The following is a 23,338-nucleotide window of genomic DNA, read 5'->3' as shown; positions in this document are numbered from 1 at the left end:
TTCATGAAGACTGAGCCACACTCCAGGGCTTGCATCATGATACACTAGCAAAGGAATTCCATTTCTCATTTCATGAAGACTGAGCCCACACTCCAGGGCTTACATCATGATACACTAGCAAAGGAATTCCAGGACACAGAGGGAATCCCATTTCTCATTTCATGAAGACTGAGCCCACACTCCAGGGCTTACATCATGATACACTAGCAAAGGAATTCCATTTCTCATTTCATGAAGACTGAGCCCACACTCCAGGGCTTACATCATGATACACTAGCAAAGGAATTCCAGGACACAGAGGGAATCCCATTTCTCATTTCATGAAGACTGAGCCCACACTCCAGGGCTTACATCATGATACACTAGCAAAGGAATTCCATTTCTCATTTCATGAAGACTGAGCCCACACTCCAGGGCTTACATCATGAGACACTAGCAAAGGAATTCCATTTCTCATTTCATGAAGACTGAGCCCACACTCCAGGGCTTACATCATGAGACACTAGCAAAGGAATTCCATTTCTCATTTCATGAAGACTGAGCCCACACTCCAGGGCTTACATCATGAGACACTAGCAAAGGAATTCCATTTCTCATTTCATGAAGACTGAGCCCACACTCCAGGGCTTACATCATGAGACACTAGCAAAGGAATTCCATTTCTCATTTCATGAAGACTGAGCCCACACTCCAGGGCTTACATCATGATACACTAGCAAAGGAATTCCATTTCTCATTTCATGAAGACTGAGCCACACTCCAGGGCTTACATCATGATACACTAGCAAAGGAATTCCATTTCTCATTTCATGAAGACTGAGCCCACACTCCAGGGCTTACATCATGAGACACTAGCAAAGGAATTCCATTTCTCATTTCATGAAGACTGAGCCCACACTCCAGGGCTTACATCATGAGACACTAGCAAAGGAATTCCATTTCACATTTCATGAAGACTGAGCCCACACTCCAGGGCTTAAATCATGATACACTAGCAAAGGAATTCCATTTCTCATTTCATGAAGACTGAGCCCACACTCCAGGGCTTACATCATGAGACACTAGCAAAGGAATTCCATTTCTCATTTCATGAAGACTGAGCCCACACTCCAGGGCTTACATCATGAGACACTAGCAAAGGAATTCCATTTCTCATTTCATGAAGACTGAGCCCACACTCCAGGGCTTACATCATGATACACTAGCAAAGGAATTCCATTTCTCATTTCATGAAGACTGAGCCCACACTCCAGGGCTTACATCATGAGACACTAGCAAAGGAATTCCATTTCTCATTTCATGAAGACTGAGCCCACACTCCAGGGCTTACATCATGATACACTAGCAAAGGAATTCCATTTCTCATTTCATGAAGACTGAGCCCACACTCCAGGGCTTACATCATGATACACTAGCAAAGGAATTCCATTTCTCATTTCATGAAGACTGAGCCCACACTCCAGGGCTTACATCATGAGACACTAGCAAAGGAATTCCATTTCTCATTTCATGAAGACTGAGCCCACACTCCAGAGCTTACATCATGATACACTAGCAAAGGAATTCCATTTCTCATTTCATGAAGACTGAGCCCACACTCCAGGGCTTACATCATGAGACACTAGCAAAGGAATCCCATTTCTCATTTCATGAAGACTGAGCCCACACTCCAGGGCTTACATCATGATACACTAGCAAAGGAATTCCATTTCTCATTTCATGAAGCCAGTATGATCAAACCTGCAGCAGCATCTCCCCCTTTGACAAGCTTGTATTTTTCAATGTCTCCCTTGGGTTTGTTCAGTTCCACTGCAGATCTATCTCAGGAATCATTGACAGTTTAAACAATGACAAACCTTTTACATACAGAGGTAATGGAAACATAATAATGTGCCCTTTATACACACAGATACTGGAAAACATACAGGAACTCAAACTCAATGTCAATGAAATCCTTTATAAATAACGAAGCCTGCCTTAGAATGTACTGCATTGCCACTCTAATGATATCATACTGCTACAAAATACAAGCAAACTAGACATATTTTGCCCAAAAGGAATAAACAGCTAATGGTGATTCCACAAAAGCACCAGCTCTGTTACTGTCAACCAGTCTGAGGCAACTTCATCCTGCAGATTGTTTAGATCAATTATTCATAAACTTTACAAACTATGAATGTAGTAATAATGGTAATGTTGCAGCATGTATGTTTTTGCAGATTAGTAATGCATGCAAAATTTGTTTGCAAACCTTTCATGGTTTACAGTGTATTTATACAGTTCTAATATTGTGGGTCTGTCATAATAATTGCACACACAGCAATCTACCCATTAAAACGATAGGAATTGTATTTCAATCCCATTGCACTGAAACAGGACTCCAGTATACAACAAGCTTGGAGTTTCTCAGTATTTAAACACTAAGCAGAGCAGATTCATTCATTCAAATCCATTCAAAACTAAAACAGCTTTTGCTCCAGTGTAAAGTTTGCACCACTTGAAATAAAACAAAGCAGGGATGGAAATAAGACTCCTATTGCATAGCAGTTTTGCCCATTCCAGGTTTCACTGGCAGCTTGATTAGCCACAGTGTACAGGTAACAAACTGATCAAACTGCTATGCAATTGAAGTCTTATTTCCATCCCTGAAACAAATAATTGTAACTCTGTCCTAAATCCTCACAGCATGATGAGTGAGTTTCATTTCCAATTCAGGGGCAGGAGTGGAGCTGAATCCCAGGGCTCTCCAGTTCATTCTGAAAGAATGGGTCTGTCTCCTTCAGTTTGACACGCTCCCCTTCTCAGTGTCTCTGGATTCAGGCTGGCTCTCACTCCTGGGGACTCCCTTCATTTACTGTAGGGTGAGAGAGACACAAGGAATCAGACAGCTCTCCACACACACAAACAAGCAGGATGGAGAGGTGAGGGACTGGGAGGGGGGGAGGCTGGCTCCGGCGTGAATTCTCTGGTGTTTCTTTAGGCTGCCTAAGCGACCGAAGCTCTCTCCGCATTCAGCACAGTGATACGGCTTCTCTCCAGTGTGAATTCGCTGGTGTTTGTTTAGTGTTCCTTTGTCAGTGAAGCTTTTCCCACATTCAAAACAGTGATACGGTTTCTCTCCAGTGTGAATTCGTTGGTGTCTTTTTAGGTTTCCTAACTGACTGAAGCTCTCCATACATTCATGACAGTGATTCGGCTTCTCTCCAGTGTGAATTCGCTGGTGTACTTTTAGACTTCCTAACTGACTGAAGCTCTCCCCACATTCACTACAGTGATACGGCTTCTCTCCAGTGTGAATTCGCTGGTGTCTTTGTAGGGTTCCTGCCCGACTGAAACTCTCCCCACATTCAGCACAGTGATAAGGCTTCTCTCCAGTGTGAATTCGGTGGTGTGTTTTTAGGCTTCCTAACTGAGTGAAGCTCTCCCCACATTCACTACAGTGATAAGGCTTCTCTCCAGTGTGAATTTGCTGGTGTGCTTTTAGGCTTCCTAACCGAATGAAGCTCTTCCTACATTCAGTATACTGATGTGATATCCTTGGCTGGTATATGTTTTCTGAATCCTTAAACAAGTCAACAGACTCCTCTTCAATGTGGACAGGCTCCAGTTCAGTCTCTTCTTTCATGTGGACAGGCTGCAGTTCAGTCTCTTCCTCTTTAATGTGGACAGGCTCCAGTTCAGTCTCTTCTTTCATGTGGACAGGCTCCAGTTCAGTCTCTTCTTGTTTAATGTGGACAGGCTCCAGTTCAGTCTCTTCTTCTTTCATGTGGACAGGCTCCAGTTCAGTCTCTTCTTCTTTCATGTGGACAGGCTCTAGTTCAGTCTCTTCTTCTTTCATGTGGACAGGCTCCAGTTCAGTCTTTTCCTTTTTAATGTGGACAGGCTCCAGTTCAGTCTCTTCTTTAATGTGGACAGGCTCCAGTTCAGGCATCTCCTGTTTAATGCAGATAGGGACTAATTCCAGAACCTCCTCCTGTTTAATGTAAACACAGTCCATCGTTGTTCCTTGGTTTTCACCAGGATAAGGCAGTCCTGAAAACAGAAAATGAAATGAAGTATTACGATCTGTTCTCTATCGGTGTGTTTACACTTAACAACTCTAACCTGAATGGGCTTAGGTTCGATTCACGATTCAAAAAATTCTTCTCATTTGATCCCCCGTTTACACTTGAGCACAGGACACTTTCCCCAGGTTCGCCACTCCTGGCGCAAAAATTCAAGCAGCTCGGCTTTGTTCGATGGCTTCTGACCATCCATCTTCCTCTTCATCACATTCCAGAGGTTTTCAATGGGGTTCAGGCCTGGAGATTGGGCTGGCCAGGTCAACCTTGTACTTGGCTTGATTCATGCCAAAGCTGCCCGATTCCAGCCTTGCTGAAGCACCCCCAGATCATCACCGATCCTCCACCACATTTCACAGTGGGTGCGAGACACTGTGGCTTGTAGGCCTCTCCAGGTCTCCATCTAACCATTAGACGACCAGGTGTTGGGCAAAGCTGAAAATTGGACTCATCTGGGGGTGCTTCAGCAAGGCTGGAATCGGGCAGATTTGTCTTTGTGAAGGATGTATGAATCAAGCCAAGTACAAGGTTGTCCTGGAAGAAAACTTGCTTCCTTCTGCTCTGACAATGTTCCCCAACTCTGAGGATTGTTTTTTCCAGCAGGACAATGCTCCATGCCACACAGCCAGGTCAATCAAGGTGTGGATGGAGGACCACCAGATCAAGACCCTGTCATGGCCAGCCCAATCTCCAGACCTGAACCCCATTGAAAACCTCTGGAATGTGATCAAGAGGAAGATGGATGGTCACAAGCCATCAAACAAAGCCGAGCTGCTTGAAGTTTTGCGTCCGGAGTGGCATAAAGTCACCCAACATCAATGTGAAAGACTGGTGGAGAGCATGCCAAGACGCATGAAAGCTGTGCTTGAAAATCAGGGTTATTCCACCAAATATTGATTTCTGAACTCTTCCTAAGTTAAAACATTAGTATTGTGTTGTTTAAAAATGAATATGAACTTATTTTCTTTGCATTATTCGAGATCTGACAACACTGCATCTTTTTTGTCCAGTTGTCATTTTCTGCAAATAAATGCTCTAAATGACAATATTTTTATTTGGAATTTGGGAGAAATGTTGTCAGTAGTTTATAGAATAAAACAAAAATGTTCATTTTACCCAAACACATACCTATAAATAGTAAAACCAGAGAAACTGATAATATTGCAGTGGTCTCAATTTTTTCCAGAACTATATATATATATATATATATATATATATATATATATATATATATATACATATACAGTACTGTGCAAAAGTTTTAGGCAGGTGTGAAAAAATGCTGTAAAGTAAGAATGCTTTCAAAAATAGGCATGTTAATAGTTTATATTTATCAATTAACAAAATGCAAAGTGAGTGAACAGAAGAAAAATCTACATCAAATCAATATTTGGTGTGACCACCCTTTGCCTTCAAAACAGCATCAATTCTTCCAGGTACACTTGCACACAGTTTTTGAAGGAACTCGGCAGGTAGGTTGGCCCAAACATCTTGGAGAACTAACCACAGTTCTTCTGTGGATTTAGGCAGCCTCAGTTGCTTCTCTCTCTTCATGTAATCCCAGACAGACTCGATGATGTTGAGATCAGGGCTCTGTGGGGGCCATACCATCACTTCCAGGACTCCTTGTTCTTCTTTACGTTGAAGATAGTTCTTAATGACTTTCGCTGTATGTTTTGGGTCGTTGTCATGCTACAGAATAAATTTGGGGCCAATCAGATGCCTCCCTGATGGTATTGCATGATGGATAAGTATCTGCCTGTACTTCTCAGCATTGAGGAGACCATTAATTCTGACCAAATTCCCAACTCCATTTGCAGAAATGCAGCCCCAAACTTGCAAGGAACCTCCACCATGCTTCACTGTTGCCTGCAGACACTCATTCGTGTACTGCTGTCCAGCCCTTCGGCAAACAAACTGCCTTCTGCTACAGCCAAATATTTCAAATTCTGACTCATCAGTCCAGAGCACCTGCTGCCATTTTTCTGCACCCCAGTTCCTGTGTTCTTGTGCATAGTTGAGTCGCTTGGCCTTGTTTCCACGTCGGAGGTATGGCTTTTTGGCCGCAAGTCTTCCATGAAGGCCACTTCTGACCAGACTTCTCTGGACAGTAGATGGGTGTACCAGGGTCCCACTGTTTTCTGCCAATTCTGAGCTGATGGCACTGCTGGACATCTTCCGATTGCGAAGGGAACTAAGCATGATGTGTCTTTCATCTGCTGCAGTAAGTTTCCTTGGCTGACCACTGCGTCTACGGTCCTCAACGTTGCCCGTTTCTTTGTGCTTCTTCAAAAGAGCTTGGACAGCACATCTGGAAACCCCTGTCTGCCTTGAAATTTCTGCCTGGGAGAGACCTTGCTGATGCAGTATAACTACCTTGTGTCTTGTAAGCTGTCTTCAGCAACCTCACCTTGTTAGCTGAGTTTGGCTGTTCCTCACCCGGTTTTATTCCTCCTACACAGCTGTTTCTGTTTCAGTTAATGATTCTGTTTCAACCTACATATTGAATTGATGATCATTAGCACCTGTTTGGTATAATTGTTTAATCATACACCTGACTATATGCCTACAAAATCCCTGACTTTGTGCAAGTGTACCTAGAAGAATTGATGCTGTTTTGAAGGCAAAGGGTGGTCACACCAAATATTGATTTGATGTAGATTTTTCTTCTGTTCACTCACTTTGCATTTAGTTAATTGATAAATATAATCTATTAACATGTCTATTTTTGAAAGCATTCTTACTTTACAGCATTTTTTCACACCTGCCTAAAACTTTTGCACAGTACTGTATATATATATATATATATATATATATATATACCAGAGAAAATACTTGTAAATACTTGAAAATGAATACAATATACAAAAGAAAACATAAGGAGTATCAAAGCAATGTTCAAGAAAATTGAAAATTGTCTCTAAATCTTGGATTCCTAAAAATAGCCGCCCTTTACCTAAATAAAAGCTTCACAACACGAGGCATTCGGTTAACAAGTTACACATTTCAGACTTTTAACTGATTTGGGCTTCAGACTGAAATCCCCTTGCTTTGGGGGACCATTTCATTGAAATTGACAAGATTTACATTTTCATTTAAAAATAACATTTTTGAATGCAATTCACTTATGATTATCAGCTTATATAAGTACATGTATTATGTAATGAAATAGTAAGTGTTTATAGACACGTTTATACAGTTAAAAGCATAGATAATCATTAAAAACCTGGTTTCAAGCAGGTGTACTCAAACTTTTGACTGGTACTATATATATATATATATATATATTGGGGAAATATTTTTAAGAAAAATAAAAAACTGAAATATCTTGCTAGCTAGCATAAGTATTTAACCCCCACACATTAATATCTGGTAGAGCCACCTTTCACTGCAATAACAGCTTTAAGTCTTTTGGGGTAAGTATGTACCAGCTTTGCACACAGTGTCGTAGTGATTTTGGCCCATTCTTCTTGGCAGATTTGCTCCAGGTTTTTCAGGTTGGTTGCACGACGCTTGTGGACCGCAATTTTCAAATAGTGCCACAGATTGAGATCAGGACTTTGACTGGGCCACTGTAGGACATTCACTTTTTTGTTCTTGAGCCACTCCAATGTTGCTTTGGCCTTGTGCTTGGGATCATTGTCTTGCTGAAAGGTGAATTTCCTCCCAAGCTTCAGTTTTTTAGTGGACTGAAGCAGGTTCTCTTGCAGTATTTCCCTGTATTTTGCTCCATCCATTCTCAGTCCCTGCTGATGAGAAGCATCCTCACAGCATGATGCTGCCACCACCATACTTCACTGTAGGGATGGTGTGTCTTGAGGCATGGGCAGTGTTAGGTTTGCGCCACACATAGCGCTTTGAGTTTTGGCCAAAAAGCTCTATCTTGGTCTCATCTGACCACAAAACCTTTTCGCACATTGCAGCTGGGTCACTCTCATGCTTTCTGGCAAACTCCAGACGTGCTTTCAGATGGTACTTTTTGAGTAACGGCTTCTTTCTTGCCACCCTCCCATACAGGCCAGTGTTATGCAGAGCTCTTGATATGGTTGACTGGTGCACCATTACTCCACTCCCAGCCACTGAACTCTGTAGCTCCTTCAAAGTGAATGTTGGCCTCTCTGTGGCTTCTCTCACAAGTCTCCTTCTTGTTTGAGTGCTGAGTTTTGAGGGACGGCCTTTTCTTGGCAGTGCCTGGGTGGTGTGATACAGCTTCCACTTCCTGATTATTGATCCAGCTGTGCTCACTAGATTATCCAAACACTTGGATATTATTTTGTACCCTTTTCCTAATCTATGCATTTGTATTACTTTATCTCTAACTTCTGTAGAATGCTCTTTGGTCTTCATTTTCCTTCAGATTCACAGCCTGACCAATGATCCTTCAACAGTGGGGTTTTTATCCAGAAAATGTGACAGCAACTTTAATGGTTCACAAGTGGAGGCCAATGGTAAGGTAATTGTGTCCTCATTACTGCAATTTCTTTCATCGGTGTAAACTGGGAGCTTCCACAGCACAAGGTTTGAATACTTATGCAAGATATTTCAGTTTTTTATTTTTCTTTAAAATATTTCCCAACATAAAACCAATGTCACCTTATAATAATTGATTTTGAGTTTCAGTGTTTTAAAATAAAATATCAAACAGAACGAAATTTCAATGTAGCATTTGTAATTCAGTAATAGGAGAGAATTGGTCAGGGGTCTGCGGAAACGCAGAATTAGGCATTGGGAACGGAATTGGCATTTTGGGAATGGAATTCTGCTTTGCAACTGCAACTTTATATAAAATAAAAACTGCACAAACAGTCTTTACTGCTGTTATTGTGCTATAAAAAATAATGGATTGCTTTGAAAACTACACTACCCAGAAGCCCAGCGATGACGCTTGTATAAAACGTTTTTGCATGTTTATTTGGATCATTTTGTGGACGTTACGCTGATGGGCTGTCCGTCTCTGTTGTGAGTTGAGTTGTATAAAAAAGCAACTGCTGTTTTGTGAGAGTTCTATTCTGTGGAATTATTTTGGTGTATATTCAAAAAAATGAAAGGTACCTGAAAAAAAAAAAAAAACCTTCAACAACACCCCCCCCCCCCCCCCCATTAAGAAAACTTAACTGAATTTATGTATTCATTTACTTAGTTATCGCAAATCCGTTGCTCCGTCACCCGTTCAAACTTGTTATTTCTAATTTATCATTTACTCCTTAATAATACTATTTACTAAGAGTGACTTATTTTTTGTTTTTTTCTCGTGTTGCTGTAACATGGCTCTCTCTACTGTAGTAAGAACAGAAAATGGTGAAAATTGAACAATAAGTGGATCAATCAACGCTTATTTATTTGATCAACTCTACCGAATGCTTTTTTTGTTTTTCTGGAATTGTTGTTTGGGTGATTTGACACTTTATTTTTATTTTAAGTATAAACTGTTCCTCTAAAGTAACCGTGTATGTTTCATACAGATGGGAAAAGATGATCAAACATCACCAGTAGACCTGCTGTTGTGTTTAGAAGTAGCACTGTAGTTTTAAAAAGATTAATGTTTTATTAAAATGGCCTGGAGATACTGTAATTGTATAACTAAAAAAATAAAACGTTTGAATTTATTGCAAACATAGAAGGTTGTGTTATTTTTTTTTTTGGTTGACTCTCACTATAACGCCACCCTCGCTTATTGCCCAGTTTTGCCCATGGCCCTTACCACGCGGTATAAAGAGGGTTGACTGTATTTTAGGCTATACAAAAACAAAACAATGTATTCCAATATGCATCAAAATGACGCCTCTGGCATTTCTAGGTAGTAAGTGCTTTTAAAATTGTTATTTTAGGACATCTAATACATATATTTAGGAAAAGTCAAGAATGAACATGTGCATGGGATTCACAAACAGAGTTATTTACATATTACCTCAAAACGTCAAATTGAAGCACATGGTGGTTCTAGTGTTAAAAACCACTCTGCGTCCGAGTGCGATTCAAATCTCCTGTACAATTGAAATCTCCTGTACAATTCAAATCTCCTGTACAATTCAAATCTCCTGTGCTATTCAAATCTCCTGTGCGATTCAAATCTCCTGTACAATTCAAATCTCCTGTACGATTCAAATCTCCTGTACGATTCAAATCTCCTGTGCGATTCAAATCTCCTGTACGATTCAAATCTCCTGTACGATTCAAATCTCCTGTGCGATTCAAATCTCCTGTACGAGTCAAATCTCCTGTACAATTCAAATCTCCTGTGCGATTCAAATCTCCTGTACAATTCAAATCTCCTGTACAATTCAAATCTCATGTACAATTCAAATCTCCTGTGCAATTCAAATCTCCTGTACAATTCAAATCTCCTGTACAATTCAAATCTCCTGTACAATTCAAATCTCCTGTGCGATTTAAATCTCCTGTGTGATTCAAATCTCCTGTACGATTCAAATCTCCTGTACGATTCAAATCTCCTGTACAAGTCAAATCTCCTGTACAATTCAAATCTCCTGTGCAATTCAAATCTCCTGTACAATTCAAATCTCCTGTACAATTCAAATCTCCTGTACAAGTCAAATCTCCTGTACAATTCAAATCTCCTGTGCGATTTAAATCTCCTGTGTGATTCAAATCTCCTGTACGATTCAAATCTCCTGTACAAGTCAAATCTCCTGTACAATTCAAATCTCCTGTGCAATTCAAATCTCCTGGGCTATTCAAATCTCCTGTACGATTCAAATCTCATGTACAATTCAAATCTCCTGTGCAATTCAAATCTCCTGTACAAGTCAAATCTCCTGTACAAGTCAAATCTCATGTGCGATTCAAATCTCCTGTACAATTCAAATCTCCTGTGCAATTCAAATCTCCTGTGCGATTCAAATCTCCTGTGCGATTCAAATCTCCTGCAGTACTACAGACGAGCCGCCGATACTCATCTCTGATTAACCCAACATGAATATAAATCCGATCCGAACTCAGTCTGTTTCAAAGAGCGCTCAGAGTGCCGGCGCCGGAGAGTCTGCGAGCAGGTTTAATAATAATGAATGCGCTGCTGTGTCTGCTCGAGTCTCGCATCAAACTCCCGGTCCTCTATATAATATGAACACATTACACACCCCCGAACCACACACGGGGTTCCCAGCGGCTGCAGTGAATTCAATTCCAATAACTCACCGCTCTCTTTCTCTTTCTTTCTTTCTTTATCTTCTATTCCTCCTGTTTTCTCGTCTTTTTCAGCAAGCAGCTCAAACAATAGAACTTCCGGTTTCGCGGATGTAAAGATCCCCCCCATCTGGGAAACCAGTGTTTACAATTGTTCAGTACCGGTTTGTTTAACCAATTCCTAACTGTACACTCAGTAATAGGACTGAAAAGCTAAATTAATATCTTACTTGGGGCTCATATGTAGGTAGGTAGGTTTTTAGGTAGGGCTGTATATTTTTGCATGCATTAAAATCGCTGCTTTCATATGTATAATTAAGAGGCCAATTGGCATGGTAGGCGTGTGTGTTTTTTTCTTTGCTTCTCTTACTGTCATTCAGGTGCTGATGTTATGGATTTCTGCAGCGTTGTCCTGTCTCTCTAACCCAGCCTTGCAATCTGCTTTCATGCTGCCTGCCTGTGCTTGATTAGTCTGCGTACCTGTCACCTCGGCAACCGCTGATGCTGTCCTGCTATTGGTTCAACTTCAGGAAGCCTATACGCACCCGTGGCATTTAAAAATGGGGAAGGAAACTAGCAGAGAGAAGGGGAACACACTGTGAGAGCGGAGAGCTGAGAGCTGAGAGCTGAGAGCTGAGAGCGAGCATCGTAGTTGTTTTGGTCGGTTTTCTTATTGATCTTTTTCGTGCTGAAAGCAAGCTTTTCTAAGCTGGCATCCAGCTGAGTAGCGTCCTGTGAGCTGCAGCACCGCATCTGAGTTTTCGCTGTTTGGTTCCCGGTAGTGGTAAGCCTTGTCTTGCGAGGCGAGTGTTGAATGTTTTGTTTATTTGTTATATAGTACTGCTCACTCTCCGCTCTGCACAGCGCTTAGTGATTGCAGGTCTGCACTGCTTTGTACTGTATGCTATGGTTTGCTTTTGAATTGTTTTAGTCTGTATGGTAGACAGTTTAAAAGGTACCACCCCCCCTTGGTATACTAATACTAATATGTATCTATGCTACTGCCTTTTTTGCATTTTAAACTAATAGATTTAGATATTGTGACGCTGTGGAGGTATTGTGGATATTGTGCAATAGATTTATAACAGGTATTAAACTTCCAAAAGGATGTTCTCTAAATAATTGCTGTTTCTAAACCACTGGGTTTTTCTTAATCTATTTAAGGATAAAGGTTACCTGCAAAACTGATATACACCACTGATATTGATATTCTATACTCTATACTAGCTACTTGTAAAGGATCGGGTAAACGTGAGTGGTGGTTTGCACGTTTGGAATTGATCTTTTTGATTTGAATACTACTTGTGATTTGTGTAATATTGTTGTATTTCATTTCACTGAGGTTTGTGTAATATTATTGTATTGAGTTTCACTATGATCTGTGTAATATTATTGTATTGAGTTTCACTGTGATCTGTGTAATATTATTGTATTGAGTTTCACTGTGATCTGTGTAATATTATTGTATTGAGTTTCACTGTGATCTGTGTAATATTATTGTATTGAGTTTCACTGTGATCTGTGTAATATTATTGTATTGAGTTTCACTGTGATCTGTGTAATATTATTGTATTGAGTTTCACTGATCTGTGTAATATTATTGTATTTGGTTTCACTGTGATCTGTGTAATATTACTGTATTGAGTTTCATCTTTTGTTTTCTTGTGGATTTGGTTTTGTAGTTGCTGCTTGAAGATTTCTCCTCTCCAGTAATGAAGGTTGTATTGAATACTGTTAATACAATATTGCCTTGACACACCGATTGAGTTAAGACTGAATATTTGTAAATCCATTAAGAGCTCTGTTAATTGGTTGAATCTTGAGCGTTTGATAGCATTGCTGTGTCTGCAATTAGTACATTTATTCTAACTTTAGTAACCCATTTAATTTATTGTACAATTGTGCACAATAATATTCCTGTGTTTTTACCACTTGCTATTTAAAAATAAAACTATATTTGAAACTTCAGTAGTGTCTCTGCCTCCTTGCATGGTGCACCATGCTGAAAATTACCCAATTAAAGAACCTCAGTATTTTGAATTCTAAAGTGAACTTTAAGGTTTACAAGAGGACCTTGCCCTCTTTAAACACAAAGTGACAGTCGTTTTTTGGTCACAGGACTGTTCGAACAATTTAAGCCGTGTAGTAACCCGCTACATAAATATTTTAAAAACCTTGTGAGGATGCGTGGCTGATCAGCAACTGATTTATTTAACCAGCTGACAGTCACGCATCTTCATTAAACTTGTGCAGACTATGGCTGAGGGGTAATTAACAGCTAGTTTAACCCCTCGGCCAAAATATAAAAGCCTGCAGCTGTCTGCGCTCAGGGGAGAGGGTCAGAGGAGAGCTGCAAGTCTGTGGAAAATAAAAAGAAACGATTGCTACTTACTGTGAACCATCCTGAAGGTACTCGTATCTGTGGTGTGTTTATTTGATTTAGATTTGTTTGGCCAACATGCCCTTTTGTTTTGTGTTTGTTTAAATCTTTTGTTTGTTTTATTATTTAATAATTTCAGTTTTCACCCGCCATTCATTGTTTTGTGCTCCTGGTCCGTGACGTCACCACACCTGCGCACGGCAACCACTCTGTCACAGACGGCTGTATAGCATCAAATATGGCAATATGTTGTTTATGCAAGGCTGAAGTCAAATATGCTGGTGGCACCACCAACCTGACATACAGTGGGGTAGTCCTACATCTAAAAAGTACTGGAATGACAATTAAAATACTGAGTTTTTCTAAAACAAATTACACGAATTCACCTAAGCGATTTTTAGGCTACTCCCCCTTGATCAGTGCAGTCAGATTAGCGGTTTTCAAGGCAAATTTGTCTTGTTTTGAAAGTATCTTGCGGGTAAATGTGGCCTTTGGTTATTTTTTTACTTTTTTTTCTATTCCTTTTGATTATGAGGTCATCTCCAGTGCATAACTCCAATCCCCACAATGCTCTGTATGGAGCTCTTCATCCAATGAAATTACGAATTACACAAACGCTCAGTTATTTTTTTTTATTCAACACCAACCTTAGAACAGTATCAGTTCAATTTGAATTGTTAACACATTTATTTTTAACCCATTGCGGTCCTATGTCGGACCTGGTCCGACATCGCAATTTTCCCTGTCCGACATCAACAAAGACACAAAAACAGGTCTCTAGTCATTCTTTCTCTGGATAAAGCCGAGAAAACCATTCAATTGCCGAGTGAGACCAGAATAAAGGAAGTATCTCATGAATACTGATAGACCCGGCACCACATAGATAACACGGACATAAACAAACAAGACAGCTGCTTCTGCATCCAGCGCGCAAAGAACATCACAGACATCTGCCGAGCTTTTTGAGATGTTGTAGTAATAAAATAATGACTTGGATCGCATTATTGAGGAGTTTGGTGATAAAACGAGTGATCAAGAGATGATTTATCGGTATGCACGACTATGAAGAGGTATTTTAAAAATATAGCGAACAAGGGCTGAGGCGAGGCTGGAGATGCAGTACTGAGTGTCCTGTTGATATGCAGTGCCTTTTAATATAAAATGAAATTACAAATATTATTTATAATAGAAATTACATTTAAAATCAGTTTTAGAGAATTTTAAATAGCTTTCAAACCAGCACCATTTTTCTATTTTTCAAATTGGGAGCACATGTACATACTTCAGAGGAGTCAAGAACAATAGTTACTGGGCATTTCATAGGAGAGTTTAATTGGTCATATTACACTCAAAGCCTTTAAATTCCATACAGAATGACATAAAGCACAGTTTATACTGTATATATATATATATATATATATATATATATATATATATACACACAGTGGATATCAAAAGTCTACACACCCTTTCAAAATTTCTAGTGTTTGTTGCCTTGAGGCCTGAAATGAAAATCAGACTTTTTTTCACTTTCATTTGGACATGGTAACCTACAAAATCACAGTAAAAGCAAAAGGCCACACATTTCTGACAATGAATTACAAATGGAAAACTAAAACACCTTGGTTGGATAAGTGTACACACCCCTCATAATGGGGGTTGTAATTGTGTTCAGATTTAAGCAATCACGTCTCAAATCATGCACAAAGATAATTTGCCTTCACCTGAGATCAACTGAAGTGATTCTGATTAGATTAAAATAAAATCAGCTGTTCCTGTAGGATTCCCCTGAAGGTTTCTTTGTTGCATAGTGTATGTTAGTGTGCAGAGACAACCATGAGCAACAAGGAGCTAACAAAAGATCTTTGAATAAGAATTCAAGTGTTGGGGAGGATTATTAAAGTCTGGATTACATACTGAGGAACATATAACACCAAAGAAAATATATATTATTTATATCTTAGCAGACACCCTCATCCAGGGTGACTTACAATTGTTACAAGATATCACATTATTTTACATACAATTATCCATTTATACAGTTGGGTTTTTTTTACTGGAGCAATCTAGGTAAAGTACCTTGCTCAAGGGTACAACAGCAGTGTCCACCCACTGGGGATTGAACCCACAACCTTCCGATCAAGAGTCCAGAGCCCTAACCACTACTCCACACTGCTATATCTATATTAATGTGAATTTGCACATGAATGATTTATTATTTACACAGATAAAAACACAACATTAGAGAGCTGCAGGGTTACCTCTTTAACCTCACTTGTTGCATACTGGAAATGCAATAATCCTATAAAGAAGTTTTTAATGTGTTAATTGTACTGAGAATAGGCCTACAAAAGCAAAACTATTCACTGAGTGCATGGGTCTTTCCACACAGTGCCAACTGGAAAGTCCCAAGCACTCTCTGAATAGTTTCACTTTTGTTTTCTCAGCACAATAAAAAAAAGAGGTATTTACTTTTTAAATATATTTACAGGATGAAAATTTAGATGAAAGAATTTTAAAGACCAAAAATATAATCCAATTCGATTTTTCAAATGTTGCTGTTTGATTGAATCCTGTGGCAGCTTCAGAAGATGATTAATACAACAGACTTGATTACATCTTGATGAACCTGCGGATGGAAAAAAAAACATTTCTGTGAGAAAATCACAAGCTCTTTGATTTGAAAATAATAATTATTTAATAAATAACTTGAAGTTATCATAATTGTATTCCATTACCATTCATCATGGGTTAATGAGATGACCATTCTTTCCTAAAAAAATGAGGTAGTTAAGTTGTCAAAGGTGTATTAACTGCATACTTTATATATATTCAGAAATTGCACTTGAGAAGCTTCAGAAGTAGGAGATGGGTCTTTTCTTACCAGAGGGAATTGTATTTTTGTTTAGCTCCTCTCACAGCAAATGCCATTATACCGGATCCGTAGGACAAGGTGTAAACTGGGGTGGAAACATTCATTCATATATATATATATGTTATGCATAATATCAATGTTATATTATGTTTGTTTTTTAAACTACACTGTATGTATCCAGAAACAATATTTATAAATTTAAACTAGCCACACAGCAGGGCTTACCCAAACCTAACGGATTTGACCGTTCTGATTTACTCAGCTTTTCAGTGTACATGCTTCAGAGATAATTGCATGAAACTCACTGACTCGAAATTTGACAAAGAAACAAGAGAAAATGTACCACTTACCATAATTTGTATCAAGGTTAAGAAGTGCAACACCAAGGGCAATACATAAACCAAAATATGCATCTACAGGGAACACACACCAAAAGAAAAATATATACATAACAGTGAAACATTACAAGTGATTGATATATATTGAAAAGAAAACTGTATCCATTCACCACTTCTGTTGTATGCTTTTCCTTTGCATCTTGATGTGTGGGCTGGAAGGCCTAATATAAAGCAGCACTGAGTGAGTTCATTATTATGAGTGTGGTTTTACTGAATTGAGTTGAAGCAAAAAAGACAACTACTTACCTAAGGACATACCAACCAATTCAAAGACCAAAGTGAAAAACACAGTCAGGACTATAGGCATAGTAAGGGCTGAAAAACACAAATGTTGTCATCATTTCTGGAATAAGATTCTGCTCTACAGGTGCTAAAAACAAAACATCAAACTCTAACCCTGCCTCATGTTTATTTTACTTTTTAACAATAGTAAGATTAACCTAAAAATAACCACAATTCCTTCATCCTGAAATCTGTTGCTTTTTATGTTAGTTTGGAAATGAAGTATGTGGCAACGCTGTGAGACTTTATTAAACCATAAAGCAGTATTAAGGTTACTTACAGTAATAAGGCCTGTAGCTTACTAATCCACAACCAAAACCAAAGCATACTGAAAAGAAATGATGGAACTTATCTGGAAAAAAGGTAAAATTGATTGAATGTGGGGCAAATTATTTGTAAAGGGAATTGCAGAAGGCATGTCAAAAATAATCTTTTTATTAGTCTTATCTATGTGGTACAACTATTGTTGCATTAAATTAAAATATACTCACATTGGTTATACATTCTTCTAATAAGTTCTGCCTGTAAGTACTGAAAACAAAAATTCAGAATGGTTACCACAATGTAAGACAAATATATACATTCTGAGGAGTGGAAGTGCAAACAGCAATGTACGGCAATCATCCATATAGAAACATTACCACGTTTAAAATGCATATGTTTGATCAAGGATTTGAATCTGTCAACAAACAATCTACCAAACACAACTTACCATATTCAGTGTACCATGCATGTGCAATACAGAACTCCAGGAGATCAAATAAATCAACATTAGTAGATAAATATATTTCTCATAGAAACTCTGGAGGCACAACAACAGGAGATGTGGTAGTTTCAGGAAATGTTAACTATCTCATCATTTACAACCTGTCATTAAGATGAGCAAGTGGGAGGGCACTACACTGATTAAAACAGTTGACACTGTTTTGTTTGTTACAGTACTGGCAATACAAAAGTGAAACTACTGGTTTTGTAACCTTCTATCGTGTTATCTTTCAAAAACAGAACTGATGTGCTTGTATGAAGTCCTTGCAACACATTTTGCTGAATCATTTCATGAATTAGATAAGGAAGAAACTACCACATCTCCTGTTGTCGTGCCTCCAGAGTTTTTATGAGAAATATATTTATCTACAATATACCAGAGCATCTTGTTGGCCTTTTTTATAGCTTCTCCACATTGTCTAGATGAAGACATTTCTGAGTCAACATAAACTCCTAGGTCTTTTTCATAGTTCCCTTCTTCAATTTCAGTATCTCCCATATGATATTTATAATGCACATTTTTATTGCCCGCATGCAATACTTTACACTTTTCTCTATTAAATTTCATTTGATATGTGTCTGCCCAGTTCTGAATGCTGTCTAGATCATTTGAATAATCTTTGCTGCTGCAACAGTGTTTGCCATTCCTCCTATTTTTGTGTCTTCTGCAAATTTAACGAGTTTGCTTACTACACCAGAATCTAAATCATTAATGTAGATTAGGAATAGCAGAGGACCTAATACTGATCCCTGTGGTACACCACTGGTTACCTCGCTCCATTTCGAGGTTTCTCCTCTAATCAGTACTTTCTGTTTTCTACCTGTTAGCCACTCCCTAATCCATGTGCGTGCATTTCCTTGAATCCCTACTGCGTTCAGTTTGAGAATTAATCTTTTATGCGGGACTTTGTCAAAAGCTTTCTGGAAATCTAAATAAACCATGTTGTATGCTTTGCAATTATCCATTTTCAATGTTGCATCCTCAAAAAATTCAAACAGGTTAGTTAGACATGATCTCCCTTTCCTAAAACCATGCTGGCTGTCTCCCAGGATTTGTTACCATATAGGTAATTTTCCATTTTAGATCTTATTATAGTTTCCATAAGTTTACATATAATAGAAAGTCAGGCTTACTGGTCTGTAGTTACCTGGTTCGGTTTTGTCTCCCTTTTTGTGGATCGGTATTACGTTTGCTATTTTCCAGTCTGTCGGTACAACCCCTGTGTCAAGAGACTGTTGCATGATCTTGGTTAGCGGTTTGTAAATAACTTCTTTCATTTCTTTGAGTACTATTGGTTGTGCTTCGTAGAAAATGGTGTTGTTGGAGTCGGGGTATAGCTCAGTGGTAGAGCATTTGACTGCTGATCAAGAGATCCCCGGTTCAAATCCGAATACCCCCATTTTTAATTTAAATTAAAATACAAGTTGCATTATATAATTTTTCATTTCAGCTGAACAAGTAACAAATAGTGTTTTAAAGACAGCAACAAGGTACGGACGGGGATTGAACCCGTGATCTTCGGTTTACGAGACCGACGCCTTACCACTTGGCCACCGCACCCTTCATGACTGCAAATGAAATCGGAAGCTTGGACTCTATTGAGAAGGCTGCCCGGAAATGCAATCTGGCTGGAAACCAACCTTACAGTTAACAGCTGAATGCCAAGGATGGGCAAAATAGTCTCGGAAACTCCTTAAATAGAAAACATTGGTCTCCATATTTATTTAAAATACAAATAGAAAATAGGTTGCCAGACATGTATTTTAAATAGAAATGAGTAAATACTATTTTGCAAATAGTATTTTTTTAAAACACTTGACACTCTGTAGTATACACCCATTTTTTATTTATTGTTTTCATAATAATGAACTGAAAGTTTCAGTACTGCCTCAGTCCACTAGCCTGTCAGTAACCGTATTTTGATCCAAAAGAACTGGTACTTCTATACCTCAAGACTCCCCTCTTCAGACAGCACCTGTAGAACTCCTATTTTCCCTGTGGACACTTTATCACTCTTCCTTAATGTGCTTTACTTGCTCTTATCTGCTCCTTATTCTACTGCATTTACTGTACTGTAATCTGCACAAGTGTTATTCAATCTGTAGTATTTTGCGTTTAATCCTATCCTGATGTAACTATCACTGACACTGTTATCTGCTCTGATTACTGAATCGTATTTTGTCATATACTTGTACTTTTTAGAACTGAAGTCATTGCATTTTATCTTGCTCTTATATGTATGAATACTTGTACTGTGATTCTTGAAATGTATTTTTGTTTACGATTGTAAGTCGCTGTGGGTAACGGCGTCTGTGTCCTCAGAAGGCTCTGATTATATTATGATTACTGTCAGGATCATATAACAAGTACTGCATTATTACAAATTGAGCAGAAACTGCATTTTTGTATTAATTAAAAAAAAAGTTGAAAAATGGTGAAAAGCTTTAAAATCGCATCGCTGCTGCTGCAAATAATAGGGTTAACACCTAAAACGAGTGTGTCCTCAGAATTAGCATGTGCCTTGTTTTATGGTCATTCCTTACTCAGCAATGCGACCATAGCTTCACTCTAATATGAAATCCATTTAATGTAAAACTAAATGTTTCTGGTAAAAGATGTACGATTCTTAACTCCAGATTAATTCATTTTCAAAGAAAGCCTAAAACTACTGTATTTATTGCTATAGAAGTACTAGTTCTTTTGGATCAAAATATGGTTATTAGAGTGACTGAGTCCTACTTACAGCGCGTCCACTCAAACAACACAGAGAGCGACGCTGGGAAATGCAGTCTTTCTTTATTCCCTTCAGTGCGCAGGCGCAGCTGTGAGCAGGGGGTGTAGTGATATATAAGTATAGTCCTGTAGGTCTAAAGCTGTGTTCATGAATATATCACCACTTCATCTAGAGCCTCACAACGCACCCAAGACGTGGTGATATTACCTCATGATAACACACACACACACACACCCACACACACACACACACACACACACACACACACACACACACCCTGTCCAAAGACATGAAACAAACATACATGCGGCTATATTTTAATTCAAAATCCATGCATCCATAATTCTGATTATTTGTCTAAATAATCTCACAGCTAATTCCTTACAAATGAATCGTTTCTACATTTCTCGGAGTGCTAAGTAGTGTGGTGTTATAGTTTAACATATGAATTATCAGTGCTATTTGAGTATTTAAAATATGGTTATCTTCAAAATTAAAATGTCAGCAACGGTGTGTTAATTAAACGAAGCGCCTGACGCCGCTCGGAACTTTGGCATTTTTAAATCCTAACGGTCTCTGCTCAGCGGAGTGGAATGTTCAGGAGCCGGTTGCCTAGCAGCGTCTCCGCCTCCTTCTCTGCCCCGCCCCCTCTCTCCCTCTCACGTGTTAAATCAGCTCTAATCGTGTTAAATTGAACACTCAGAAAGTGTCTATACTGCCCCACTCTACACAGTGTTCATTTTACACTTTTGAAAGGGTTAGCTTTTTAAGAGTTACTGTAACTCTGTAAATAGTTAAAATGAACAGTGGCCAACCCTGGTTATTGTTGCATTAACTCTACACTAGTGTAACGTGTTAACAATCAACTCCATCAGAGTACATTTATTCTCTGCCAGTTTTCTACCTTTCAACCCTGTAGGGTGTAAATATAAAATCAACTCTCACACTGTAACTTTCACTCTAATAGAGTTCACACTATAGGATGTAAACTTGAATTATAACCATTCCAGCCATATAATACCCCCTGTACCCCCCCAATGTGTTTGTGCCTTTAACCTTAGTGTACTTACAACTAAAATAAACACAGCACAGAATCTGCTGTTATTTCTTTTAATCTCAACATGTACACCACATTCAACACGTGACATCACCCTGACTCACATTTAACAGGTAAACATGACACAACTTGTGACAATGTGTTCTCTATCAGTATGATACAAAAACAGTCTGATGTACGGCCGATGGTAAAGCAGCACTTCTACACACATCAAAAACAAAATGCAAGTCATACAATGTGACAATATGGGACAATGTGTGTTCTCTCATCATCTGTGTCACACGAAAACTGTCTGTCATGGTAAACCAGGTCTTCTACACATATCACAGTAAATGCATCACTTATTTCTTCAATGCTGAATGCATTTAAGTGATCATCAAAACACAACGTAGCAACATTCGAGGTCAAAAGAAAAGCTTGGTCATCTTTTCCAATCACATTAATGATCTTCTTGAATACAGGCATTTCACTTTCTGTACCTGAGCAAACAAACATACCAATGTGATACTCGCTTCCATAGTTCTTCACCCAACTAGCTGTGGGAACATCAGAGTATAAACTTCAACGCAATATTTCAGTTAAAATATCACTACCCTCCAAACTGTTGATCATTTCCATTTTAATGGGACCAAATTGAAACCGTTGAAAATAAAAATTCTCCCAATGAACAGCCAAATGATGCTGATGTTTCTTTGCTAAAGTCTTAGTGATGTTCTTAAAATTCTTATCAGACCTTTTGAAGAAGTTGTGTTTCCCTTCAAATCTCATGCACCATGTGTGTAGAAGTGGACCGATTCTGCAAACACACCTCGGATAATGCATCATGAAGTGGTGTTTGGGAATCAAGTTTCTATCTGGAAACAGAGACTTAAACAGTTTGTGGTGATCTCAAATCAAATGCTTCAAATAATAAGTCATACCATTTGTTACAATTGGTGAGAACACAATATTCACTGTGTCTGAAAAGGATATTTGAATTCCTTCGGTTTCCAAAACTTTTAAATCATTTACAAGTGGCTTTAGTATTTCATCAAATCCATATTTCTTTAAGTCCTCTGAGTGAAAGAGAGCAACAAGATGAATATTCATCAACACAGAGTTCAATTTTGGTGGTAGGTTTCTTAAAATAAAATAACACAGCCAAGTTTATGTATTCCCTTTTTTGAGCCTAAAGGATTGGCAGTTTCAAAATCGTCATAGTAAAGCTGAATCTGTAGAGCATATTCTTGTTGTGAAAATAGACTTCTGAAGTATGAACCATCATTAATGTCTTTGTAAGTACCTTTTTGATGTTCTTTTACCTGCTGGAAACTTTTACACACTTCACTGTTCTTAAACATAGACTTCAGAGTTCCTAAGATAGGTACATAAATAAACGTATCATTTACTGGAGCTTGACTGCACACACCAGGTGTTCCATCTCGGCGTACATCAAACCGCACTCCAAGAACATGCTCTACAGGCTCAATTATTTCCCATTTTTCCTAAAAATACCTCTGCCGCTTGGCTCCTGTGTTCAAGACTGAGAAATGATTTTCAAGCTGATCAAAACAATCCCCAACTTTTTCACCTAGGTCTTGACCTTGAGTCTCTGATGAAATACTTTTTAGTACAGCTTCCCTTGCTTGAGCATGGATGTCAT

At 38.6% G+C, this 23,338-nt stretch overlaps 1 protein-coding gene and 2 non-coding genes across 3 annotated transcripts; 1 reads left to right on the top strand and 2 right to left on the bottom strand.

Annotated features, from left to right (window-relative positions):
• Window positions 1-615: 615 nt before the first annotated feature.
• LOC117409884 (zinc finger protein 436-like) lies at window positions 616-11,301 on the bottom strand. Its single transcript, XM_059011662.1, has 2 exons — window positions 11,217-11,301; window positions 616-4,032 (listed from the first exon to the last, which is right to left on the bottom strand). The coding sequence occupies exon 2, from the start codon at window positions 3,995-3,997 to the stop codon at window positions 2,852-2,854; it is 1,146 nt and encodes a 381-aa protein (XP_058867645.1). The 5' UTR covers window positions 3,998-4,032; window positions 11,217-11,301; the 3' UTR covers window positions 616-2,851.
• Window positions 11,302-19,232: 7,931 nt separating this feature from the next.
• On the top strand, window positions 19,233-19,304 carry trnas-gcu (transfer RNA serine (anticodon GCU)). Its single transcript has one exon. It is a non-coding gene; the product is annotated as a tRNA-Ser (tRNA).
• An 89-nt stretch (window positions 19,305-19,393) lies between these two features.
• Window positions 19,394-19,465, bottom strand: trnat-cgu (transfer RNA threonine (anticodon CGU)). The gene has a single exon. It is a non-coding gene; the product is annotated as a tRNA-Thr (tRNA).
• Window positions 19,466-23,338: the final 3,873 nt, after the last annotated feature.

Source organism: Acipenser ruthenus, chromosome 42 (assembly GCF_902713425.1).
Source record: "Acipenser ruthenus chromosome 42, fAciRut3.2 maternal haplotype, whole genome shotgun sequence".
Classification (NCBI taxonomy): domain Eukaryota; kingdom Metazoa; phylum Chordata; class Actinopteri; order Acipenseriformes; family Acipenseridae; genus Acipenser; species Acipenser ruthenus.
This window is presented reverse-complemented; position numbering and strand designations above follow the sequence as displayed.

What these genes read in the sequence shown, in the direction of transcription:
- LOC117409884 (XM_059011662.1), bottom strand. Translation starts at nt 3,997, where the DNA reads ATGGACTGTGTTTACATTAAACAGGAGGAGGTTCTGGAATTAGTCCCT.